Genomic DNA, 27,186 nt, shown 5'->3' with positions numbered 1-27,186 from the left:
CTGCTACCCCCTGGGCAGGCACCTTCGCCCACTCCAGTCCATTAGTGTAGGATAGTGTAGAATCCCTTCTCAAGCGGGTGCGGAAGGGGTAACTCCAACCCCACATTTGTCAGATGGTAAGTAGTCACTGGAGCTAGAAATGTCATTCCCAGCTTGGGTGACATACACTCTAACCCAGGGGTGGGCAAACTTTTTGGACCGAGGGGTCACATCTGGGTGGGGAAATTGCATGCAGGGCCATGAATGTAGGGCTTGGGAAGGGGGTTGGGGTGTGGGAGGGGGTGCGGTGTGCAGGAAGGGGCTCTGGGCAGGAGGTTGGGGTGCAGGAGGGGTGTGGCAGGAGGTTGGGGGCTCAGGGCAGGGGGTTGAGGTGCACGAGGAGTGCAGCAGGGTGCTCAGGGAAGGGGGTTGGGGTGCAGGAGGGGTTCGGGTTGCGGGCTCCGGCCCGCGTCACTTACCTTGAGCAGCTCTGGGGTGACAGCGGCGCTCTCCCTGCCTGCCTGCCCTGGCCCCACACTGCTCCCGGAAGCAGCACCACGTCCCTATAGCCCCTGGGGGAGAGGGGGCAGAGGGCTTGGCGCGCTGCCCCAGCCTGCGTGTACCTCCCCTGAAGCTCCCATTGGCTGCAGTTCCCCGTTCCCGGCCAATGGGAGCTGCGGGGGGCGGTGCCTGCAGGCAAGGGCAGAGCGCGGAGCCCTCTGTCCCAGCACCCCCAGGGGCCACAGGGACATGGTGCCAGCCGCTTCCGGGAGTGGCGCGGGCCCTGCGGTGCCAAGGGGGTGACAATCCTGCAGGCCGGATCCAAAGTCCTGATGGGCCGGATCCGGCCTGCGGGCCATAGTTTGCCCACCCCTGTCCTAACCCTAACCCTAGTGCACTGAAAACAGCAGTGTAGCAGCCCCAGCACCATCCGAGAACACACCCATCCAAGGCGCTAGGCACATACTCAGGGTGGCTACTAACCTCTCCAGTTGGCTGCGGTGGCTATGTGTCTATTTCTAGAGAACTAGCTGGGTCAGAACCAGCATGGGAACACATACCTGAGCTGGAAATGACACGTCCAGCTCCACGGTAGAGGTACCCTAGCAGAACGCAGTGCATGGCTTGCCAAGTCGGGCAGGAAGCACACAGGGTATGTCTCGGTAGGGAAGCCACTCATCCACTATTAAACTGGACAGTCTTTTTGAGAGGGTCGTACCCTGTCCAGTACTGGGACAAAACTGGGGGTGGTTTTGTCCGGTATCAGAGGGGGGTACACCATTGTGAAGAGCACGCTGCTCTCCCGCTGCTGCCCCGGTTACTTGGCATACATGTCACACTGGCAGGGGTGGGCCTGCGGTGTCCTTGCCAGCACTGGAATGGCTGGTACTCAGGCAACGTGTGACCGCCCTGTGTCTACACTGCGAACAAGGGGCTATCTACACAGCATTTTGGAGCAAGCGTGGGAGTAGCCTCCCAGTCCAGGCTGGGCGAGTGGGGCTTGCGCTAAGGAAAAGAGCTGCGTAGACAGTGCTTGAAATGAGGCTAGGACGGGGGAGGGGGGGACGATTGGGTTTCACAACCCACAGTCAAAGCGCTGTCCACACAAGCCCCCTGCCCCACATCTCGCCACCTAGGCTGGGGGCTCGCTCCTGCGCTGTGTGGACCTCCCCCCAAAGGGGTGCTCTTAAGGCAGGTTAAAGTTTGCAGCGAAGGCAGAGCCGGGGGGGGGCCTGGAACTGGGGCTGGCGGCTGCAGAGGCCAACCCCCGGCTGCCCCACGCAGGCTCAGCCTGGGACGAGAGAGCCAAGAAGGGCGGCTGGCTGCCCCAGCGCAGCGCCCCCACTGCCTGCAGAGCCCAGCGGGGCGCGGGGCCCTGCTCTGGGCAGCTGGGAGACCAAAGGGGAGCGAGCGAGCGCCCGGCGCCCACCTGGCCCGGCCCCAGCCCCGGGGCGCAGCGCGCAGGGCCCGGCGCAGCAGCAGCCCCGGCAGCCGCCGTGTCTCGGCCCCAGCGGGAGGAGGAGCCACGGGCCCATCACCTGCGCCCCCTCGCACGGCTCCTGGCCCGTCTCAGCGCCCGGGCAGCGCGCCAGGAAGCAGGAGGAAGCCCCGCCTGCTCATGCAGCCGCCCCGGCCCCGGCCCCGGCCCCGGCCCCAGCCCAGCCGGCTCCAGTCCTGCGGGGACCGCACACCATGGCCAGGAAGGCGATCGCGGTGCTGCTGCTGCTGCTGCTGTGCGGGATCGGCATCGTGGGCATCCTGCTGCTGTGCTTGCCCACCAAGGACCTGCGGGAGCCGCCGGGCTTCAAGGTGAGCGGGGGCCACCCAGAGCGTGGGGAGCACAGGGGCGCCCGGAGCCAGGCACAGCCGGAGCCCCGGGCCAGGCAGAGCCCGGGCGCCCGCAGCTCCCGAGATGCTGGCTCAGGGATCCCAGCGCCGAGGAGCCGTCCTGTCCCCCCCGCTGCAGCCGGGTGAACTCGGAGGCTCAGCTCCCTGGCAGGACAGCGAGCCCCCGCGTAACGCTGAGCTCAGGGCTGCTGGGCCGGTCCCTGCAAGCGCCCTTCCTTGCGAATAGTTTTATTTTCTCATTCAAAAAAATACACGGCTGGAAAACCGTAGCGGGTTGAGATGCAGTTCTCCGCTCTAGGAGCAGCTCTCAGGGCTCGCTTGTCCCCGAGCTGAGCGCCCACTGTTGTGGTGAAGCCAGTGGGACCTGTGGACTTCGCCAGCCCCTGGGCAGAGCCAGCCCCTGTCTGAAAGAAAAATGTCTGCAGAAAATTTTGATTTTTTTTCCCCCAGCAAAATTTTCAAAAGAAGCTGAAACCCCTCCCAAAATTTGACCCACACCCAGAGTCATGTTTTTTGGCCAAAATCTTTTGAGTTGGGGATTTTTGAGTTTTTCAATTAAAAATCTAAATTTTCCGCAGAAAGCAGATCCTGCCCGTGAAAAATGTGTATTAGTCGAAAACCCCAATGTTCCCTGAAAAAACAGGTTTCTTGGAAAACTTTTGATCCGCCCAAGACTGATTTTACTATGTTGCCTTTTGTGAAGATTTGATAACTAAGATCCATACAGCTCTTAAGAGAGGCAAGGGTAGCACACTGCCAGCCGTGGATTTTAGAACTAGTCATTTCCTAGTCATCATTATTACCCCTTTGACAACGTGGTGCTTGTGTTTACCAATCCAGCCTCCCATCAGACATGTGCAAACACATAATGGGCCAGAGTCTCAGCTGGTGTAAATCATGCTAATGCCACCGAAAGGAAGAGATGCTGATTTACACCTGGCCTATATTCACTGTACTTTATGTAGTTTTGAATGACTAATGTCTCCTGCAGTTGATTCCTCACTGGGGGCCTTTTCTCTTTAACAAACTGCATTAATAATGATCAATATTTTATTCTGTAGCTAGGGTTTTGGGGAACTTTTCCTGAGGTTTCCCCAGCGTTAGTGGCTTTTGAGTTTCTGAGCACTGCTGTTGTTTTGGTGTTGCTGGGGGATCATGAATTTGCTTTTCAGACCTGCTCCTACTTTCCTTGTGCACCTCCCAAAGCCAAGGGAATTAGAGTGCCCAGGGAATGCAGGATCCGGTCTATGCCGGGTCATGCTTGTTCTAGGAAGGGCTCCACTTTCCTTGAGGCATGATGACTAAAGCAGGGCTTTAGAAAAACAAAACTGAGAGTCAAGGCTTTGTGCTGTCCCTGGATAGAACAAGCACATCAGGATCCACTGGACAGTAAGAGGCACAGATGATAAACTCTCTTTGTTCCTCTCTTGCTTTATGATTCCTACAGGCCCCCTTTTCTTTTTTTCCCTCAAGTTGTGCACAGCAGGCAGGGCTGCTCTGCTCAAAGGATGAAGCATGTATGGGTGTTTGGTTACTGGGATACAGAGCATTTATAAATACACAGGGCTAGAGAGAAGGAAAAGAAATGAAGAAACTCCCTGAATCAGACTTACTGCTAGATAAAACCTCCCCCAAGTCTTCTGTGAGGGCTGATCAGCTGGGCAATAAAACCTGTGTATGGAATATTCTAGGAGCTTTAACAAAGTTAACGGGCCTGATTCTGATCTCACTTATCCCCATGTAAATTGGAAAGGACTGAAGTTAGATAGGTATGGGGGGGGGAGGATTGGGCCCAGCTGACCTGGCTTGCACCACCTCAGGGGAGCCTTAAAGGGTGACAGTTCCAGTCTCTAATCTCCCCTTCCTAGGAAAGAAGTGGGGGAAAGGGAGTGAACAAGCATGGTCCTGTTCTCCCTGCCCTAGAACAGAGAAGAAATGTTGGCAGCAGGGAGCATGAGCTTTGTCTTGCCCTCCCCCTGTGGAAGAAGTGGGATGATCCCCCAAAGTCAGGGTGGGGCTCTGTAGGACTCTGCTGCCGCTGGATATGGCGCTTGCCCCAGACGTTGGGAATGGAGGGAGAGTCTGAAGGAGCCCAACCCATTCATCTGCCTCCCTCTACCCCCAGCCCGCTCTCTCTGTCCTGCCCCCCAACCCTGCGGAACTGGAACCCGGCAGGGTCCTTACAGCAGGGCCTCCATACAATGTGTGGGGCGGTGGGGGCATGCAGAACACGCCTGCCCACTCCACCTGGCCCCAGCCGCAGGCTGTCTTCAGCAGGTGGACACAGGCTCATGGAACAAAATTATGTTTGTTTCTTAATGCTCCTTGCCAGCTTGCTGCAAAGAGGAAAGACAGTAAATATGGGAACTAGAGCCCTGCAATTATCCAGCTTGTTAAAGTGGGTGGTAGTTCCTGGGATATTCCTGCTGATGTTGCTCGCCCTGTTTTACAAGGCATGAGCCCTGCCTCCAGGAGGCCACAGTAGTAGGCTGCATTAACTAAGTAAGGCCCAGCTGCTTTACTCCGGTGCAGCTCCCATTGACTGTGAGGGGAGTTTCATGTGCATGAATGACACCAGATTGGAGTCCTTAAGGGTACGTTTACACTGCAATAGAAGACCCACTGCAGCCACAGCTGGCCCAGGTCAGCTGACTGGGGCTCGCAGCTGTAAAGTTGCAGGGTAGACATTCAGGCTTGGGCTGGCACCTGGGATCCTCCCCCTCAAGAGGTCCTGGAGCCCAGACTCCAGCCCAAGCCCAAACATCTACTCTGCCTGAGCCGGCTGACTGGGTGCTGAGACTGGGTTTTTTATCGCAGGGGAGACTACTGTGAGTTGAGGCTTTTCTCCACGAACCACATGTATGGGTCTGAACCTACCTTCTAAACTGGGGCTCTGCCCCCGTTGAAATCAGTCAGGAGTGCTGCATCAGGCCCGGGGTCTGTTGCCAGCTAGCATCAAGCAATTTCCCTGACTGGTGCAGAGAGCGATAATTTGCTATGAGAACCGTATTGCAAAACCTGGCAGTTGCCTCCCTGAGCAGGACGGGCGCAGTTAGTCCATTGCACCATCCTCTGGATAAAGAGCATCCTGAGCCTGCTTTCCAGGGCATCCTCCCTGGAATTGCACCAGCACCAACCCTGCTCCGTGGCTGCAGCCCCAGGGCTTTCCGCTGGAGGCTGCTGGACTCTCACTAGCCTGCTGTGATTTCCCAGCGATTCTCCTCTCTAGCCTGCCCCCTCAAGGCAGCTTTTGAAACCTTTAAAGGTGCTGGTCAGGAGCGGTTGGCACATGGTGAACCTGAGCCATCAGCCTGGCTCCAGTCTCCAGGCTGGACCTTCTGTGTCACTTGCTTTGCCTGTTACTGCTGGGCCCTTGTTAGTGTCGGCCCAGTTGAATTTACTGGCAGATTTGGAGAGTTCTCAGCAGCTATGGGATTAAAGTGCAGGTCACGTGGGAATTACATAAATGTCCAGCTCTGTTGCCTTCTCTTCCAGCCTGAAACTCTGCTTGGAATTCAGCTGCCACAAATAGTAACCCTAAAAATATCCCAAACTGTGTTTATTTCCCTACCCAAGGGCCTGATCCAATGAGGAGCACCCTAGATTCTCTTGGGTGGGTGGTGGCTGCTCGTTACCTAGAAGAACTGAGTTCTAATGCCCCATGCCGTCTCCTTTTTTATTTTTTTTTCTCTACTAGAATTCTGTAGGTCTTCTCCAAGTGGCCTTATAAAAAACCAGGCCAGCTAGTTCTCTCTTAGCAACTCCAGGGAGAGCTCTTGGAATGACCCCGTGATAAATGAGCAGGGAGGAGAGCATGCATGGATTTCCAGAAGGGACTGTAGCAGAGCCCTTCCAGCATCCTGCTACAGTCCCTTCTGGAAATCCATGCATGCTCTCCTCCCTGCTCATTTATCACGGGGTCATTCCAAGAGCTCTCCCTGGAGCTGCTAAGAGAGAACTAGCTGGCCTGGTTTTTTATAAGGCCACTTGGAGAAGACCTACAGAATTCTAGTAGAGAAAAAAAAATAAAAAAGGAGACGGCATGGGGCATTAGAACTCAGTTCTTCTAGGTAACGAGCAGCCACCACCCACCCAAGAGAATCTAGGGTGCTCCTCATTGGATCAGGCCCTTGGGTAGGGAAATAAACACAGTTCGGGATATTTTTAGGGTTACTATTTGTGGCAGCTGAATTCCAAGCAGAGTTTCAGGCTGGAAGAGAAGGCAACAGAGGTGAGGAGGCATGGGAGCCAAGCTCTGGGATAGCGGCAAAGAGTCCTGTGGCACCTTATAGACTAACAGACGTATTGGAGCATGAGCTTTCATGGGTGAATACGCACTTCGTCGGATGCATGTGGAAATTTCCAGAGGCAGGTATAAATATGCAAGCTCTGGGATGCGTGTGTCTCCCTGAGCTAGGGCTGGCCCCTAGCGGTATGCTGAGTTATGCTATGAAGTGGTGAGAACTGGAACAGCCCAAGAGAGAATTGGCCTGGGGAAATGGCTCTGACCTTGGTCTCTCTGGATCCTGTGCCCCTGGGAGGCGAAGGTGCAGGTTGGACCCAGCATTTGGCATGAGGGACCATGTGTCTCATCATCCCAACTCCACTTCGGACAAACTTAAGGCGGGAGGTCGGGGGAAGGAAGGAGAGAGCTGCATGTGGCAGGGAGCCCAGAGATGAACTTTGCAGCAATCTAGCCGGCAGTGCCAATGCTCAGCTTACCTTGCTCAGCCAATGCTCTGGGTGCTGGCCAGGGAAGCACTAAGAGATTGAGAGAATGCCAGGAAACTCAGCCGAACCTGTTGAAATCCTCCACATCTGCTCCTTTTTCAAGCGGCCAGGCCTGGCGGCTCTGTGGGACATGCTGTGCCCTGGGCTGTGAGTCTGCAGTGACGGTATCAAGCCATCAACAGGGATGCTAGCCTCAGTTTCCTGGCTTCTGGGTCAAGCGGCACTTTCCCTTTGCCTGGAGATTTCACCCTGCGTGTTACCAGCTGCTTCAGAGGCTGCAGTGCCTCCATGAGCCTCTTTGGCCGAGCCTCAGGGGCTCTGTGTCCCTCAGCCTCCCCCCGTCACCACACTGCAGCGGGAATCGACCGCGCGCCCCCAAACCTCAGCGCTCTGAGCCCTGCTGCCCTTTCCCAGGAGCAGTGCTTGGGTCCCGTCCGCAGAAATTGGGGTTCCTCTGCTAGCCGTGCAGGAGCTTCGCGCCCCTATTAGCGCAGCATTTGCCGCCTCTCCAGTGTGGTTCGTGAGGGAAGCTGCAACAACAGGCCCTGCGTCTCTCTGGGCTTTCCCCACTGCTGCTCAGTGACGGCCTGGCACGGTGCTAAGGAGAGCTGCGCCCAAATGCGGCACTGGGTCAGTGATGGGGAGAGTCCATCTTCCACAAGCAGCAAGGGTTGGGCCCCTTCCACCATGGAAATCTGTTCCTGTCTGCACCCTCCAGCTGCTGCCTGGTGCCTTTTACCTGCCCTTTGCAGAGGGGAAGGGAAGCTGGCAGCCAGCTGGCTAAGGCTGATGTTTCCACTGGGACAGCTGAGCTGGGCTGGTCCTGGAGGAGGCTGCTAAGTGACACAGGAAAAGAAGCTCTGAAACGTCCCGTGTGTCATGCAGAAACCTTGCTGTGGTTGAGTATTCCAGTGCTGTGCGTGCATAGCCCCAGGAATTCCTACACTGGCACATCTACATCACTCCGAGATGTGAATTTTTCACACCCCTGAGCAATGCAGTTAAGCTGACCGAACTCCCGATGTACACAGCGCTTGGTCAACAGGAGAATTCTCCCATCGAGCTAGCTACCACCCCTCCGGGAGGTGGATTCCTATGTTGATGGCAGAACCCCTCCTGTGCCATCGTGGTGAGCCATACCCTCAGTGTACAGCTTACATTTGTGGGTGGGAGTGTGGTCTAGTGGTTAGAATACAGCACTGGGAGGCAGGACACCCCTCTGCTGCCTGCATGTGACTTTGGATAAGGTCACTTCCCCACTCTGTGCCTCAATTTCCCACTGTGTAGTGGATGTACTTGTGCTCTGTGAGAGCGCTTTGAGATCATCCGGGGGCAAGTGCTACCTAAGGGCAGAGTGTTATCAATGGAGGGCATTGTAACGTTGTCATTCACAAATAGGCTGGCAGCAGGGCAGAGGCCTGAGTGCCGGGCTGCTTGTCAGCTGCTTAGGGTGAGGGTGGAGGAATGTTGGCTGCAGGTGGCAGGAAGGAGATAGGTGAGGTTGTGAAAGGGGAATTGATGATTGGAGCATAGATTAGATATGGAATGATGGAACTGCTTATCTCCTTGCCTTTTATGGCTTGCCTTACAGTCAGGCAACCTTGACTCAAAGTGAAAGGAGTATTGCAAATGGCAAGTTAAACTTTCTGTACTCTTTCGAAGGCGCGCTGTAATTAGACATTCCTAATTAATGGCAGTGTTAAGCAACCATCCTGGATCCAGTTGCTCAGACAAAATGAAAAAAACAGGAGGGACTTAAGGCGTGTCTACATTTGCCATTTAAAGCGGAAAAAGTCCCTTTTTTGCGCAAATACCGTGGGAGCGTCTGCACTTGCCAATAACTTTTTGTGGTGAAACTCAGAAGTTTCACTGCAGAAAGAAAATCACTTCCATGAGAGGCACACACTGTTACTGTTGTTTTTGCAGTGATGTGCAAGGGAAGACACATTCTTCCTGTTTACAGAGCCTTTAGCCTCCTGAGGGTATCCCACAGTGCCTAGGTGACCACTCTGGCCAGCAGCCAGGTAAACAAACGTCCCCCACTTCCCCTGTAAAGCCCTGGGAACTTTGAAACTCCCCTGCCTGTTGTCTTGGCAAGTGCTCACATATCATCTGGCCAGGTGACAATGGCTGCTCCGTGAGCAAACGATCCCCTGCTTGGAGCTATGCTGAGGTACTGGAGCTGATCAGTATTTGGGGGAGGAGGCTTTGCAGGGACCCAGGATGCCCCGTGATCACACGCCCCCTTCCCCCAAGGCCTATCGTCAAAATAGAGAGAGCTGCACTGTGGGATAGCTGCCCTTAGTGCGCTGCTCTCATCGGGGATGGAAGTGCTGCAAATGTGAACGCTCTCTGAGGCCTGTGGAAGTGGGTGAGTACACAAACCAGTGCTTTTCTTTCACCGGCTCACTGTCTCTGCAAATGTAGACATAGCCTTAGGGCTGGCTTTTCAGAAGAGCTCAGGGAGGGATTTTCCAGGGCTCAGCAGCACCCAACCTGCACCAAGCACTCTGAGCTCTTTTGGAAATCTGATCTCAGCTGTACATGGGGGCTTTGTGCTCTTCTGAACACCTGGCCACTACGGAACTTCCCTTGAACAATAGAACTGATCCTTCCCACAGCCAGAACCCATCAGTCACAATAGCCTATCCACATAGCTACCATATCCCCACCCCATCAATCTTCCTGCTCCTCACATCTCTATGAGAATGGATGGGCCTGTGAGGTTCACAGCCCCAGGTCCTGGCAGACCAAAGGGAGAGTGAGCCCCAAAGCAGAGTCCTTCACAGAAAACATCTGGTGAACTTAAATGAAAAAGAACCAGTGTCTGGCCCAAGTGAGCCCTTAATAAGGCTGGCAGGGCAGGGCAAAGCTGGAATCTGCACTGGAATGACTGTCAGCTCTCTGGAGCAGGGACTGTCTTTGCTCCCTCTTTGATCTTCAAAGACTCGATCCTAAGACCAAGACACTGGAGAGGCTTCTTGTTGAGGCACTTTTTGCAGATGACTGTGCCTTGATGGCCCATAGACAAGACGACCTTCTGGTCATCGCTGATAGATTTTCTGAAGCATCCCAGCTCTTTGGCCTCACCATCAGTCTCGGGAAGACCGAGGTCTTGTTCCAACCAGCACCTCATTCCAATGCCCCAGTGCCAGCCATCTTCATCCAAGGCACAGACCTGAAAAATGTGGATCAGTTCAAGTATTTGGGCAGCACCGTCTCAAGTGACAGTTCCCTTGATCAGGAAATCTCCAGAATTAGTAAAGCCAGCCAGGTCCTCGGCTGACTTCGAACAAAAGTTCTTAACCAACACAACATCTGTCTCTCCACCGAATTGAAGATCTAAAGTGCAGTGGTTCTAACATCTCTCCTGTATGGATCTGAGACGTGGACTCTTTATAGATGTCACAGTAAACAGCTTGAGCAATTTCACATATGCTCCCTCCGCTCAATAATGAGCATTCGCTGGTAGGACAGAGTGACCGATATTAAGGTCCTTGAGAGAACAAACACAACCAGCATTGAGGAAATGTTACTGAGAGCACAACTTAGGTAGATCTTGTTTGGGGAGCTGAATCAGGGCAAAAGAAAGAAGAGTCATCCATATGAGCGCTTCAAAGATAATCTGAAGAGGAGTCTCCAGTGGGTTGGCATCAATACCAAAGAACTTGAGCAAATGGCTCAAAACAGGACTCGCTGGCTGCCTCTGACAGGATCAGCATGTGACAAGTTTGAGTGGGAGCAACGAAATTATGTCCAGGCTGCACGTGAAAGGTGACATAAAGCTGCATCATCAAACATCGTAGATACAGATTTCCCATGCCCTCAGTGCAGCCGACTCTGTGCATCATATGCGTAGCCATATATGAGAATTGCGACAATATCATCAGCGATGGACTACCAATATATATGTACAGCGCCCGGCACCGTGGGGTCCTGGGCTGTGACGAGGGCTCCTAAGTGCTATGGTAAAGCACTGATAATTATTGCAGGGACTATTGATGCAAATGTGCAGTCTGCTGCGAGTTTGCTATAGGTACTTGCTGGGGGTGCAGCCGAGGCTGAGGGTGCCCTGGATTACTCTCTGAGGAGTGCAGTGTGTGTTTGTGAGTCTGGGGTGGGAGGAGGGGGAGAAGGTGGGCCTTGTTAACCTCAGACACAGACTACTCTTGCCTGGCTTCTTTACAGGTTAAATCTTATGCCCCTTCCCCGCCTTTAATCTTGGGGTGATCATGGTGCTCTGTGAGTGAGGGGGATCATTCTAGCTAGATCCAGGCACAATGAGTCAGCAGGATTAAGGGGCACCAGTAGAGCTGGGGGTAGGGGCATCCAGGGCTGGGATAGCGGGTTGGGATTGAGGGGCACCAGCAGGGCTGTGAGTGGGGGTGCTGAGGGCTCGGAGAGCAGGGAGCTGTGGGTTGGGATTGAGAGGCACCATCAGAGCTGGGGAGGCGGGGGAAGGGAGCCCAGGACTGGGTTTGCAGGGGCTGCAGGTCGGGATTCAGGGGCACCGGCAGAGCTGGAGTGGGGGAGTCCAGGACTGGGATAGCAGGGAGCTGTGCGTTGGGACTAGGGTAGCCAGCCCTCCTGGTTTCACCAGGAGTCTCCTGGAATCGGACTCTATCTCCTGGAGGCTACTGAAGCCAAACTGGGAGATTTTAGGCGCTGAAAGTCCAGTGGGGCTAAAGCAGGTTCCCTACCTGCCCTGGCCCCGCACTGCTCCCAGAAGCGGCTGGCGTGTCCCTGCGGTCCATGGGGGTGGGATCAGGGGGACTCCGTGTGCTGCCCCCACCCCCAGAGCAGAATCCGCAGCTTCCATTGGCCGGGAACTACAGCCAGTGGGAGCTGCGGGGACAGTATCTGCGGGTGTGGGCAGCGCTTCCCTGATCGCCCCCCAGGGGCCGTGCCTCAGCCTAGCCACTTCTGAGAGCGGCGCAGGGCCAGGACAGGTAGGGAGCCTGCCTTAGCCCTGCTGCCCCACTGCCCGGGAGCTGCCTGAGGTAAGTGCCTCCTGGCCAGAGCCCACACCCCCTCCTGCACCCAAACTCCCTACAAGAGCCCGCACCCCCTCCTGCACTCCAACCCCCAGCCCTAAGCCCCCTCCTGCACCCAAACTCCCTACAAGAGCCCGCACCCCCTCCTACACCCCAACCCCTGTCCCAACCCAGTGAAAGTGAGTGAGGGTGGGAGGAGAGCGAGAGACGGAGGGAGGAGGGATGGAGTGAGCAGGACAGGGCCTCAGGGAAGGGGCAGGGCAGGGAGTGGGGCCAGGGTGATTGGGCTTGTGTGGTTAGACAGTTGGAAACCCTAGTCAGGACTGAACCCACTACTCTCGGAGTACCCCTGGTGCAGGGGGCAGAAGAGGGCATGGCCAAGGCATTCCCCTGCCCCAGCTATTCCCCAGTGGTGTGAGGCCTACAGGGGCCATTGTCATCTGGGTGCAAGTTGGGCAGAGCTCAGGGATGCCCTAATGTGTGTCAGGGCTGACCCGACCCCATGCCCAGCATTTTCCCACCGCTGACATTTCACCCTGACTTCGCTCTTCATCATCCTTTTATCTTTGTGATTGACCTCGACTGCAGTCATTGAACAGTTCAAGCCTTAGTAGAACAGTACCCCGGCTGGCCTTTGTTGTTGCTGGCTCCTTGGCCCCCTGTAGACACCTCATGAGAGCGACTCTCCACCCATCCCCTCCTGTTGGCGTTACACTGCCATCTCCTGCTTGATGCCCTACTGGAGACTTGGCACAGCATCGCTGGAAGCAGAGCGTCGGCACGCTCAGGCCCTATGTACGCACAGCAGCCGCCCCAGGTGTTCTGCACCTCCTGCTGTGAGATCTTGGTGGGCTGGGCCCCCTACGATGGTCTCGCCCCAATGTGGTTGGGAAGTCAAGAGTGTCGCTATGCTATTGAAAAGTACCCAGCCCCCAACTCCGAGCAAGCATACCCTGGACAGCCACCCTGGAAAGACGTGTGGGTGCATCATGGTCCTGTTCCATGGGACCTCAGCATCAGGGTAGGCATGATTAAACCATGGAGTGAAAGAGGAAGGTGGGGGAGGGAAATCTCTGAGCTGATGTGTTTGTGAACTGGCCTCAGAGCTGGGCCCACTGACACACACAAGCAGGGAATCAAAGGACAATGTTGCAGGAGAAAGCGGCTTATTAAAGAAAAACTAGGTCAGAGCTTAACCTGATTTGAATTCTGTCTTCGTATTCCTACTGGAGACATAACACTTTCTCCCACCAGCTGACGGGCATTCAGGGCCAACTGGTAGAAGAGCTTGTGTAAAAATGGACTTAGCCCTGGGAAAGGTACAGCACCCCAGGAAGAGCAGAGAAGGTGCAGGGTGGACAGCAGCAACGCCTGTCTCCTCCCCTCCAGGTTGCCCCAACAGTGAGACGGCAGGAGAGTTCATTCTCCATGCCTATCCAACCTGTGCCCTTCTGCTGTGAGTTTGCTGTGTGGTATGGGGCTGTGTCCAACCTTGGGCCTGGACTGAGACATGGAGCTTGTCCAAAGTTAAATGATGCACTGGCTCTTAAGTGTCTGAAACACTAAACGTCAAACTGAAAGGCCTCCAATTGTCACCGTGCCCTGGAGTGACACACAGGCAACCTGGTGAGGGATGAGGATCTGACCAGAGCTTCCTCAGCAGTCAGGCTTAGGCTAGGGAACTCCCTTCTGTCACAGGTGCCAACTTTTGTCAGCACCGGTGGGTTCTTGCGCCCCCCCACCCCGCCCTGCCCCAGCTCCACCCCTCCCTGCCCCTATTGGAACCCTCCCCAAATCCCCGCCCCGGCTCCGCCTCCTCCCACAAGTGCATCGCATTCCCCTTCCTCCTCCCTCCCTCCCAGGCTTGCCGTGTGAAACAGGTGTTTCGCAGCGCAAGCGCTGGGAGGGATGGGGGAGAAGCAGGACCCAGCGGCGCGCTCAGGGGAGGAGGCGGAGCAGAGGCGGAGGTGAGCTGGGGTGGGGCGGGGAGCTGCTGGTGGGTGCAGAGCACCCACCAATTTTTCCCTGTGGGTGCTCCAGCCCCGGAGCACCCACGGAGTCGGCGCCGATGCCTTCTGTTAGAGCTGAGAATGATCAGGGGTTTTGCCCCTTCCAGAGGAAAGTGGAAATCTCCCTACTTCAGCTTGGCCGCAGCAAAGACCCTGGTGAGGGGGGGACGGTGAAGGTGGAGGGGACAGATTTCAGGGTGGAGAGAGGAAACTAGACTACGTGTGAGCCTCTCAGTGGTGATGGCATAGGTTTTGGAACTAGGGTGTTGCCACACCCCCTGGCTTGAATTAGTTTCCATCATACACAGGGTTTCCAGTTTGGTTCGATGGCTCTCAGCACCCCGACTATACGAATTGTTCCAGCTCCGCTGGCCGGTGGTGATGGTTTTATTAGGTGCTGAGGTGCTCTGGTGGTGATCACAGTGTAAGTGCTTAGACAGCTCCATTCTGAAGACCCTCAAGCGTCAACCTGCTGCCTACAGCAGCCCCCCAACAGCCTGGTGGGGCTGAGCGAGGGAGTGTGGATACGTGGGGTTAGGGCTGCAAGCCTGTCTCTCAAATGTCCCTCTTCTCTAGGGACGTCACTCACGTTTCATCCCCAAATTCCCAGTGTCTCCCCTTCTCATCGGTTATTGACAATTGTTCACATCAGAAATGAAGAATTCATCATTCATAAGGCCAGACAGGACCCGTACGAGACTTCCAGGGCCCAGACTGTCGCCCCGTGACACCCGCATTGACCCAAACAGCTTGTGTCTGCGCTGCAGTGTAACTCTGAGCTAGACAGCCAGGCTTCATTGAAAGGAGAATGTCCCATGTTGCAATGGTTAATTACCATTCCTGTTTAAAACTGTGGCTCTCAATGCCAGTTTGCTTAACTTCAGTCCTGCCAGGGAGGTCACAGAGCGCCGGTTACCCTGCAGGAAGGAATCCCACGGCATTTTTAAAATTCCTGCCCAAATAATGCTTGTGCATCCCTCATTTGGGGTCACACGCTGCACCCCGCATTTGGGCCTGCACTGGCTGAGGGACAGGTGCCTGATTTCTGTCTAAGTGACTCGCACCGGGTATCTAGGCCCTTAATCTGCTCTGATCTTCAGGCCAGGCGGAGATGGGGGCAGCCATCAGATGGTCTGTGTGCCCCCGACATGTACACAATTGGGGGAGCAGAACTCCAGCTTAAAGCATGTTTGTGCAATGAGAGGCTGGCGGGCTTGCCTGGGGGCAGCAGACGGTGTTGGGAACCTGTTCTGCCAGCGTCTGATGGGAAAGGCCATCACCAAGCACTAGCCAATGAGAGAGCAAATGGGTCTCCATAAAGCTCTTTGCCGGTGTGCCCAGCGGCTCAACAGCAAAGCCTCCATCCTACAGCATCAGCAGTTGGCCTCACTGGGGTGGAAGTAGAAGAATGTGGCTAGTGTACTCTTCTTGAGCTCCAAGGTGATGGGTTCAAATCCTGATTAGGTCACAAGTGAGTTTGGTGAGCTCAGAGCCCCCAGTGGGTATCTGGCCTTTTATTAACTGTCTCTGCCCACGCAAAGGTGTCCTTGGGGATGCTGGGTTCATGTAAACCCAGCCACTTCATGGGAGAGGAACGATTCAGCCTAGGACAGCGAAGAGTTAACAGAACACCAGCTAGCGGAAGCACCTTTGAACCCCCCAAATATGGAAGTTGCTGAGTGGAAAACCAAGACACTGGCCCTGGGTTTGACCAAGTTTAAATTTAGCTCTGCTGGATCTATCAGTTGATTTCATTTCCCCTCTCTCTGCAGGGGTGAGGTGAGGCTTGCAACAGTCTAGTAACCTCTGATTGTTTGCTCATCGGTGACATGCTTCAGCGTGTGCTGCACTGGGATCCCGACCCTCGCTCTCAGGACAAGCTCCCTTGTGGTCCTTCTGAGACTCAGGAACTGGTCTGAAGGATGCCTAGTCTAGGAGTCCTATAGAGTCCTCAGTATTAGGACCAGCCTTGTGGGTTTGTGTGTGAATCTGCCCTGCAGGCTCCGTTCCCTATGGCTGGGACGTGCTGCTGGCAGGTCATTAGGAAGCAGGAATCCCAGCCTGGACATCTTCCTCCTTCAGCCTTGTCATTATGCCTCTTGCCACCACCCCAGCTCCCCCAGAGAATTGATCCCGAGTGAATGAGATGGGAGGGAGCCCTATGCCCAGGACGGAGCATCAGGAAACCTGGGGACTAGACCTGGCTCTACCGCAAACTCGCAAGTCATTTCCCTTCTCCGTGCCTCAGTTTCCCCACCTGGAACTTGGGGAGAACTCATCCCTGGTCCAACGGGGCGCTGTGCAGGTTAATGTTTGTAGGGCCCCATAGCTCGATAAAAGACTCCAGCAATGCATGCAGGCAAGTCAGACCTCATTATTAAACCCCCTCCCCACCGCTCTGCCTTGGCCTCTTGCTGTGACGCCCCTGACATTCTGGTTCTAGGTTTCTGAGAGGAGACTCTTGGGCCATCTGTTAGTCTCTTAAAATGGGGCATCCTAACTAGGTTTCACTCATGACCTCACCAGGTTTCCAGAGGGGAAAGCCTAATGCACTAACCCACTGTACTTGTCTCGCTGCCCGGCAGGGGCCCTATTCATCAGTCCAGTTGGGTACAGTTTGCCAGCAGGGACGGAGATCTGTACATATTTGGTTCGTTTTCCTCTCCAGAGGGCTCTTTCTGTAGCTGGACCTCAAACCTGGCAGCTGCCCTCCAGATCTGTATGTTTATCTCTACTATGCCCATCCCCCACAGTACATGCCTGTCTCCCTTAGGGTTACTGTCTCCATCCCTGGGATGGATTATGGCTGGAAGGTTACAGCAAATCGGTGGTTTTAAGTCCCAGCTTAGCTGCTCCAGAAGCTCATTCTACAGCTGGCACTTTCCTCTGAAAGCATCCCACCTTTGATTCTCGTGAGTATCACCCGAAACTGCACCCCGAAGGATGCAGCTGTCTCAGAGGGTCATAGATAGGAGTTGCAATATCTGGTGTGGCTGGGTCCTGCGCTACCGCGGGACTTGACAATCAAGACCAAGGCCTTGCAGTGGAACCGGGTGCCAGGCATTGTGGCAGGTGAGCAATAAGGTATGCCAAGCTGGCAATTTGGGGAATACGGCTCACCTTGCACAGAAGGTAGTGTGGCTGTAACTGCCTGCCATTCAGTGGTTACTGGCCTGAATCCTAGTGGCACAGGAGTTAAGGGGAATGCTGCTGGTTACATCTGTCCTGTCCTACTGTCCCATCTCCATTGCAGATGTGCTGTGTCTGGGCGCCACATTGCTCTTGATGTCCTCTCCTGCTGTATTATAACCCCCGTTTGATCTTGCCTGTTTGCCTGGGTGCAAACTGTGTCCTGCACGGTGTATTTCACAAAGCAGACATGGGGACAGCACCTTGGCTAGCAGAACTTGGAATAATTCCGCCAATACAGCCGTTCCAGGATGGAGACCCTAGGCAGGTGGCTTTGATCTGTGTTTTAAGGCTGGGTGGCCGGCTGATGGGAGATAGGAGTGCTCCTTCCACATCGCCACACATGGCAGCCTGCTGGGAAATGCTAAACACCATTCTCCTTCCCTGCGGTGTGCGATGAGGGGAGAGGCTGGTTCTGGGCTGCTGGCTGATGTGAGCTCTACGGTGGGAATGGCTAGGAAATGGAGATCCTTGGGGCACTGTTTACAGTAGGACTGGGCTATGTGTCTGTGCTCTGTAACTCCAGGGAAGCAGTCTATAAACAGGCGGAGACAGGGGCTGGGATTTCATCTATTAATATCAGCTGTGCTGGCATTGTGGTTCGTTCTTGTGCATCACTTTCTCCAGTCAAGGCTCTGTCCTGGGGCAGGTTGGGAGAGGAGGCTGAGGCGGTGAAGCCCCTTTGAGTAGCTCACGCAGTGTGTACCCCAGCTCTGACTCGCCTCAGCTCGGCCCACGGGCCGTGCTCTTTGATCCCTGTGCTGGGGTTTTATCTTAGCCCTCAGAGTTCTGCAAGGTATCTTCTTGCACTGGCAGAGCAGGAGGGTGTATAGTACAGGCAGGAGCTGGCTGGCTTCCCTGCACACTTGTCAGTGCATCCCAGCACAGACCCGGGGCACCCCTGGCTACTGCACCCTGAGGACTCCCACACATCTTTTCCAACCTGCTATAGAGCTGTTTTCCCTGTCCTGTGGCTCTCGCTAACCGGTTCTCATTTCTTTCCCACCTCCACTCCCCGCTGCTCTCTGCATTCTCTGCTGCCCTCTCCTTTGTGTCTCACTTCTTTTTTCACCCCAGGTGCTGCTCCTCAGATTTTCCCGTCCCCATGGCCCATCTTCTGGCCGCTTCACCAACTTTTCACACAGCTTTACTTCTCTCTCCCCTCCAGTCCCCGCCACCCTCACACTGCTCTGCCTGATGGCTTGGCCAGGCAGGTTAAGTACTTACTATGACCTAGTGCAGGGGTCAGCAACCTGTGGCATGAGTGCCAAAGCCGGCATGCGAGCTGATTTTTCGTGGCACTCTGCTGCCAGCCAGGGTCCCGGCCGCTGGCCCTGCTCAGCCTGCTGCCGGCCTGGATGGACGGAACCCCAGACCGTCTGCGGGCTGGGCAGGGCCGGCGCCGGCCGCCAGGACCCCAGTTGGCAGGGGCCGGTGGACAGAACCCCAGACCGGCTATGGGCTGAGCGGCTCAGCGGGCTGCTGGTCTAGGGTTCTGTCTGCCAGCCCCGCTCAGCCCGCAGCCGGCCCAGGGTTCTGTCGGGGGGGGGCCCTGTAAATGTAAAATGTATTACTGGCAGGCGAAACCTTAAACTAATGAAGACTTGGCATGCCACTTCTCAAAGGTGGCTGACCCATGCCAGCCCCGTGAGTGCTCGGCTCCTCGTGCTGGTGCAGGTTCGTAGGTTGCCGGACCAAACCAAGCAAGAGAGCCAGGCCAACCCTGGAGTTTCCAGTTTGCTGACGATTCTGGAAAAATTGCAAGTTATATTTATTTATGGCTGAACAAAGCTCTTCATCCTCCCCCAGCGAACGTTTCACTGTGAGCATGAGCATTTTAAACATTTTTTTTTAATAAAACGGAAGGAAATATAAAAAAAAACCCAAAATGTTTTGAACATATAAAAATGAAACATTTTGATTTTTTTTCCCAGTGTCTTTTTTGGGTCATGGTTTTTTACCGAAGCAATTCGGCAAACTGCCACGAGTTCTTGGGAGTGTCAATATAGTCGAACCTGCATTTTTTTTTTTTTTTCCCCCTGAAAAAAAGATTTTCGCTGAAAAATTTCGCCCAGCTCTACCCATCCGGGCCTTCTCCAGCCTGCCCCACCCCCACCTCTACACGTGCCCTCTGACACATCCCTGTCTGTTTGCAGTTTTCTCTGTGGCTGTCCCAGAAGCACAGAGCATTGTTCTTGTAAAAGAACCCCCTTCCAGGTATGCTTGTAAGACATCAAAGCCCCAGATGGAGAGATCCTGGCCATGAATGCCTCGAGCAAAATCCTTACACACAGGGCACTTGTGGGAAAGGGCGTTGGGACCAAGGAAACCTATTCTGTGAAGTGCCTTGCATTTATCTGAATGGAAGCTCTCTTGGACAGACCTACAAAGACTGTCTAATCTCACAGTGGCTTTGATGAGGCATCAAGAGCTGATCTGTCATTTAAACCAGCAACTGCACACCCCGTAGCTGAGGTCTCGCCAATCAGATACTCTGACCAGGCAGTTCTACTCTGGGCTAAATCCTTTAGTCTTTAGTGCAGCAAATCTTCTGTAGATTTAAAGGAGAGATTTGCATGATTAAGGACCATGGAATTTGGCTCTAGGTAAAGATTGCTCCTATTCACTCAATGGACTTACTCCCCCTGTGTATTCAGACCTAGATCTGGGGACTTTGATGGCTAAAGTAAGTTTTTGCTGCATTTTGCTCCTGTTTTCCCAAGGAGGGGAGCATAGCTCAAGGCAGGGAGCTGGATTATGCTAGCTCACACATCATTAAACAATTATCTGTGTCACGAATGCAGAATCTTTGATTTAGGAGAAGGCAGTTGGGAGTCCGCTGACTAATCCTCTCATCCCCATCCTACCTAGTGAGTGTACCTGTGTACAACTTCCTGAATCACTACTTAAAGCCACAATAACATTGTATCCTTCTCTAACACCTTTTAGCCAAGGAGCTAACAAAAGCACCCAACCTACAGTGAATGTACCCCCACCCCCATGTATGTTACCAGCCCTTAAGGGAACAACAGGGGAGGTCTCTCAGGTTAGAGCACCCTACCCTTATGTCTCCCTCCATATGCCTTGTAAAAATGGTAGCCTAGCAACTGAGTGGCTGCTCTCAGGGAAGCGTTTGTAGTGATTCCAGATCCAAGGGGGTCCAGTGGCTGGAAGTTCCACTGGACCACCTTGTTTTAAATGGATTGAGTCACACATGGGGTTGATGCTCTTTGTGAGTCCATCTGGTTTCATAGAATCATAGAATATCAGGGTTGAGTTTGTCCCAGTGGCGCCTCCTAGTTCTTGTGAGATGCTTGCAGGTCCCAGGCCCACAATCGCTTTGGACCCTCAGAATATCCCAGGGTTGGGTAAGAGCACAAAAGCCCCATGTGCAGTCATAGTGTTGCACAGCAACGGGCCAATGCCGCGCTGTGACCAGGGGGCACTTTGTGGCCACACAAATAGGAGACACGGAAAAAAACTGACAACCCTGAGGTGGTTCTTGCATCAACAAAGCGGTGGAGCAGACCTTGCCAGCCCTGCTCCTTACACGAAAACGTCCTGTCCCAGAGGCATTGCCGGGGATGTGGGCCCCACGCATCACAGACTCGTAACAGGTCTCCTGTGAAGCCAATGGCCTGTGGGGGTGGGAGGAACCAGCTGGTTTTGACATATATATTTTGAAATCAGTTTCTCAATTGAGAGTAATTCTGGCAATGCAGAACACTGCGTTCATTGTCTGTAGTGGCACTCTCTGTGTTTACATCTGGGCCCATCAAGTGGTCACAGATGGCTTACTTCAGTCATTTGGCAACCTCGGAGTCCAAGTTCCCAGCACTTGTAACGCACGGTTCCCATTGTTCCAAGGGAGCAGGGCTCGTGGGGTTGATCCAAGACAGGGCATTCCCCATACTCTGCGTGGAGCACACACCCTTAAAGACCTGCCATGCTCTCCAACTCACCACCCAGCCTAGCTCTTAGTTAAATCAACCTTTAGCTGTGCAACTTGATGTCGTAAGGGGGAGACTTCCTGCTCAGCTTCCTGTGTCAGTGGAGATAAGGATGGCCTCATGGTGAAGCAATGGGTCTGGGTGTGGGGAGACCTGGGAGCTATTGTTGGCTCTGATGCTGAGTTACCCTGTGATCATGGGGAAGTCACTGCATCATTGTGCTTCAGTTTCCCCATCTGTAAAGTGGGGGTAATGTCACTTACCTCCCCACCGGGGAGCTGTGAAATACAGTGAATGTTTGTAATGCGGTTGAGGCTCCTCAGAGGGCAGGTGGTGGAGAAGGGCAGCTGCTGCTGATTGCCAAAGGAGTCTGGCAGCCAGGTTTATCCCCTGTTAATTACATGTCTAGCACGCGCCTTCCAGGCAGAGGATTTTCCATGGTGGGACCCACTGGTCAGATTCAGGCAGTAACTTGCATGGAAATAACCATAGCTTGGCAGCCTACCCAGCCCTCTCCATGACAGGAGTTCGTAGCCCTGTATCTCGCAGTGGTGATGCCCAGGAAAAGCACAGGCTGGGTGGGACGGGGTAACCCTGTTCTCTAAGGTGGCAGGACTGATTCAGGGCTGCAGAATTCCCTGCCCCGTTCCCATTGCAAGGGATCCAGGAAAGACAGTGGATGGGTATTTTTCTTGGGATGTGAGTGTCTGCTTCATAAAATGGGCAGTAACAGTGCTTCAAAGCTGCCCAGAGTCTGGATAACTGCAGATTGTGGGAGATCCCTGCAGTGCAGCATAGGGGGCCAGAATAACATGTCACACCTGGAGCCCAGCTTCCTTTCTAGTTACTGTGCAGGGAAGCAAACTGATTCAGGGCAGTTTGCTTTGGAAAGCGAGAGAGCTTTGTTCAAGACTGTGGTTCTCAACTAGGATACGTGTACCTCTGGGGGTACTCAGAGGTCTTCCAGGGGTACATCAACTCCTCTAGAGATTTGCCTAGTTTTACAATGGGCTACAGAAAAAGCACTAGTGAAGTCAGTACAAACTAAAATTTCACACAGACAATGACTTGTTTATACTGCACTATAGACTATACACTGAAAAGTAAGTACAATATTTATATTCCAGTTGATTTATTTTATAATTATAAGGTAAAAGTGAGACAGTCAGCCGTTATTCAGTAACAGTGGGCTGTGACACTTTTGTGTATTTTTATGTCTGATTTTGTAAGAAAGGAGTTTTTAAGTGAGGTGAAACTTGGGGATCCGCAAGCCAAATCAGACTCCTGAAAGGGGTACAGTTGTCTGGAAAGATTGAGAGCTGCTTGTCTAGCACATGTGTTTTCTATGTAACTTATTCAGGCTGTTTATCTCCAGGAGTGGGAAAGTTCTGCTGACAGGTTTGTGCTCTTGGGATGCTGTCCCCATATGTTTATTCTTTGTATTACTGTAGTGACCTATCAGGCCCAGCCATGGAGCAGGACCCCATTGTGCCGGACACTGTACAGACAGAACCAAAGGCAGAGGTGAAAGTAAGCCGGTACGCCCCGGTACAGTGTACTGGCAAGAGTCGGTGCGCCGTACCGGGGTGGATCAGCTTCTCCAGGAGCAATTTAAAGGGCCTGGGGCTCCCAGCAGTGGCTGGAGCCCCCAGCCCTTTAAATTGCTGCCAGAACCCCGCTGCCGGAGCCCTGGAGTAGCGGCGGCGGGGCTGGGGCGGCGATTTAAAGGGCCCGGGGCGGTAGCGGCAGCCGAGCCCTGGGCCCTTTAAACCGTCCCCGGAGGCCTGCCGCCACTTCCCCGGGGCTCCAGCAGGCTCCGGGGACGATTTAAAGGGCCCGGGACGGTAGTGGCAGCCGGAGCCCAGTCCCCGGAGCGCTGCTGCCGGAGCCCTGGGGAAGCAGCGGCTGGGCTCCGGGGACGATATAAAGGGCCCAGGGCTCTGGCCGCCACTATCACTCAGGGCCCTTTAAACTGTTGCCAGAGCCCCCGGCTGCCGCTGTTACCCTGGGGAGGGGGAAGGAGGCGCTTGCCGGTACAGGGTGGGCCGGGGCTGGCGCTGACCTCCCCCAGCCCCATCCCTTCCGCCCGAGGCCCCGCCCCTTCCGGGGGCCAGAGCCGGCCCCAGCCCAGCCCCGTACTGGTAAGTCTCTAGACTTACTTTCACCCCTAACCAAAGGACAGTCCCTGTCCCAAGGAGCTTACAATCTAAGTATAAGACAAGAGACAACAGATGGATACAGACGGAAGGGGGAGTACAAAGAAATAATGAGACAATACTGGTAGCAGGATGAGCTATAAACATTCCCTCTTGCACAGCTGGGGCTAGTTCCTTCTTTGTGTCATACCACTATTTTACAACACATTTAGAACATGTTAATTTAAGAAAATATTTCCAGGTAGTGCCACTGTGATGAAACAATCTGACACCGTATCTTCGATCCATGAGCGGCCAATTCTCTCTGAATTTCTCCGGCATTTGTTACTTTCTGGTGTACTTAATCTCGGAACAACAGTGCCCTCTTCCCTAGCACTCAGCAGACTGGCTCCCTGGGCATATTTGATTAACTTAAGAACGGCCATACTGGGTCAGATCAATGCTCCATCTAGCCTAGTACCCTGTCTTTCGACAGTGGCCAATGCCAAGTGCCCCAGCGGGAATGAACCAAACAGGTAACCATCAAGTGATCCATCCCCTATTGCCCGTTGCCAGCTTCTGGCAAACAGAGGCTAGGGACACCTTCTCTACCCATCCTGGCTAATAGCCACTGATGGACCTATCCTCTATGAACTTATCTAGTTCTTTTTTGAACCCTATTATAGTCTTGGCCTTCACAACATCCTCTGGCAAAGAGTTCCACAGGTTGACTGTGTGTTGAGTAAAGAAATACTTCCTTTTGTTTGTTTTAAACCTGCTGCCTATTAATTTCATTGGGAGACCCCTAGTTCTTGTGTTATGAGGAGCAAATAACACTCCCTTATTTACTTTCTCCGCACCTGTCATGATTTTATACACCTCTATCATATCCTCCCTGAGTCATCTCTTTTCCAAGCTGAAAAGTCCCAGTCTTATTAATCTCTCCTCATACGGAAGCCGTTCCATACCCCTGATCGTTTTTGTTGCCCTTTTCTGAACCTTTTCCAATTCCAATGTATCTTTTTTGAGGCAGGATGACCAGATCTGCACACAGGATTCAAGATGTGGGCGTACCAGATGTGGTCTCCCCATCTCAAAAAAGATATATTGGAATTGGAAACAGCTTGTTTTACAGAGCCCAGCACTGCGATACGCTCCAGTGAACAAGCCTGCACTGGCTGGGGTTAGGCCATCATCCATGTCTACCCATCAGCTCTGGGGTTACTTGCTCTGGCAATGGGTGTATTATACCAGGGAGGTTAGGAAAGTACTGGGAGCTAATGTTACCTCATAGTTGGAGCACCAGCTGGGGATTTCAAACATGGGTTCTGTTCCTGGCTCTGTCATTGGCCAGCTGGATAACATTGGGCAGGTCACTTCACCTATCCCGTGCCTCAGTTTCCCCTCTGTACCATGGGGATTATGACACTGCTCTCCTGAGTATAGGAGCTTTGAGATCTATTGGTGAAAAACACTGTTGAAGAGCTGGGTACTAGAGTGGGGCCCTTCCCTTGGAGAATGGGGGAAGGGCGGGTGTTGGCATAAATTCGGGCCCCATCCTGGCATAGGGGACGCCGCGTTAGCCAGAAGGTTGCTTGGCCATGGTTCCTCCCAGCTCGTGCTGTGCAGCCCAGCCCAGCCACTTATCTCTGTCTTAGCCAGCATTTTCTAGCCTAGGGCCTTACCCAGGAGCGGGGTTCCCTTTGGCCTGGGGGGATAAAGGCAGGGATTCCATTGGCAGAGCCTGTGCAAGGACCCATCTGTGTGTGTGGGGGGGGTAACGAGGGTTCCCAGGTGGGGGTGTGGGGCTTCCTTGTGGATTGGGGGGGTGAGGATAGTGGTGAAGGATAAGGCCACTAAGCTGCTTCCCTATCTCCCCTCTCCTCCAAAGGTCCCTGCAGCAAAGCTCTGCCTGCTTTCATTTACCGCATCTGTCTCCTCCAGGCCTCGGGCTCTCTCCTGGCCCCTCTCTTCCCCACCCTCACAGGCAGAGCCCAGCACCGCAGCTGTTTCTAAAACCCGAGCTCGGGCCCATCCAGAAAAACACGTCTGAGGCTACTACAAACTCGGCATAGGCAAGGCCGTCAGCATCCGAGTTGGAGACGCAATCCCGGCTCCGAGGGCCCAGGCCCTTTCGTGTTGCCCTGCTGGTCTTTTCTCCCCTCTTGCCCTGGCCCGAGGGAGAGGAACAGACAGGGCCCTGTCTCTCCCTCGCGGCCGCTTGCTTTGTCCATATGTGTCCGGCAGAGCAGGGGTAACCGCAGTGACGGAACAGCAGCTGGGGATTCACGTGTCTTGGTGCCTAGATGGCCCGGTGATGAAAGTACCAGGTGGGCAGCGTGCTCAGACTGCAGCAGGAGGAGGAGCGGGAGGTGGGAAGAATCAGCCAGGGAATGGGGGGAGAAAATAAAACTGGAGAAACTAACTATAGCTCTCCCGCTAGCTCTGGCTGGAGCCTGGGTGCTCAGTGCAGGGGACCGTGCCTGCGCTGGAGAGCACACATCAAAGGAGAAACAGAGCAAAGACTCTGGTCTCCCTATAGAGACTTAAGTGGGGCCCCAGTGTGAATTCCCCAGGACCCCAACGAGACGGTAAAATTTACCCCTGCACAGAGGGCTAGCCTGAGGCCACTTCCCTACAGTAAACCCTTTAATTACCTGCTAGAAAGGATGGCAAACACGCAGTTTAGGGCTCGTCTACATGGGGAACTCAGAAAAATTAATCCAACTTCACTAAAGGTGTGAATTTAAAATGGATTGGTTAAACTGCATTAAGTGCCTGTGTGGACCCTCTGATTCAGAATTAAAGTGGCCTTAATTCAGCTTAGTTTAATTCACTTTGGAAGTGAATTAAGCTAAACTGAATTAAATCAACTTTAATTCTGAATCAGAGCATCCACATGGGGGCTTGCTGCAGTTTAACCAATCCACTTTAAATTCACACTTTAGTTAATTTGGATTAATTTTTCTGGATGTCCCCATGTAGACAAACCCATGTTTAAACCAATGGCCTTAAACAATGCTTAGGCCTCTTATTGGCCTGATGCACAGGGTAAATTCCACCTGTGGTGTTTTAACAGTAAATATGCTCAGAATAAAGTTACTTGGTTGATCAGGGTCGGATACTTATACACGGTTCACCTCTTGAAAGCTAATTCCTAATCGACTGGGCCTAAACCACAATAAGCCTGGTTTAAACCAAAATCGGGGTGTCCACACAGCCTTCTTCAGTCATGAAAAATCACAATTCAATCAGTGCAACTTTCCAGTGTACACAAGCCCAGAGCAGTTTGGTTTTGCACAGGGTTTGGTGGTTTGGTGGCAGGATTTTCGAGCTCGAAGAAAAGCCCAAAGCATAAATTTGACAGAGATGAAATTCAGCCCCATTCTGCAGAGGTGGGTAAGCAGAGCAGTGCACTGGGGATGCCCCGGAACAACAGAAAGCTGAATCTGCTCTGGCTTTCTTTTTTGGGTGCTGTGGAAATCTTGTCTGAGAGGAAAGAGGTGGATCTATTTATAGAAGAATGGCAAATCCATTCATGGGCAAAGAATTAATTAGTGAACTCTCAGTCCTTCTTTGGAGCCAGAGCTGCAGTCCCCACACAGGTCTCTCTTGATCCTTGCAGATGGGAAGCAAGCAGCTCGCCTTGCCTAGAGGAGGGAGGGAGCCCTTTGTAATAAGTAATGAATGGCAAAAGCAAGGCGATTAACCAGGCAGTTTCACTTCTCTGTAATTCCCTGCTAGGAAGGACGTCAAACAGGGTGTGTCTGTCTCAGTGGTAGGGAGAGAAAAGTAAAGGGAAAGAACTCAAAAAGAAGGTTAATGCTGAGAACTGTACAGGAGTTAGGGA

At 53.6% G+C, this 27,186-nt stretch overlaps 1 protein-coding gene across 1 annotated transcript in view; it reads left to right on the top strand.

The window, feature by feature from the left end:
* Positions 1–1,981: 1,981 nt before the first annotated feature.
* ENTPD2 (ectonucleoside triphosphate diphosphohydrolase 2) overlaps positions 1,982–27,186 on the top strand; it is a 45,547-nt gene continuing 20,342 nt past the window's right edge. Inside the window, exon 1 of the mRNA XM_073313981.1 lies at positions 1,982–2,289. Within this exon, the coding sequence (XP_073170082.1) occupies positions 2,173–2,289 (117 nt within the window). The 5' untranslated portion in view covers positions 1,982–2,172. The remainder of the gene's footprint in view (positions 2,290–27,186) is intronic.

Source organism: Lepidochelys kempii, chromosome 16 (assembly GCF_965140265.1).
Source record: "Lepidochelys kempii isolate rLepKem1 chromosome 16, rLepKem1.hap2, whole genome shotgun sequence".
Lineage (NCBI taxonomy): Eukaryota > Metazoa > Chordata > Testudines > Cheloniidae > Lepidochelys > Lepidochelys kempii.
The sequence above is the reverse complement of the archived record's forward strand: the minus strand, read 5'-3'. Positions and strand labels throughout refer to the sequence as shown.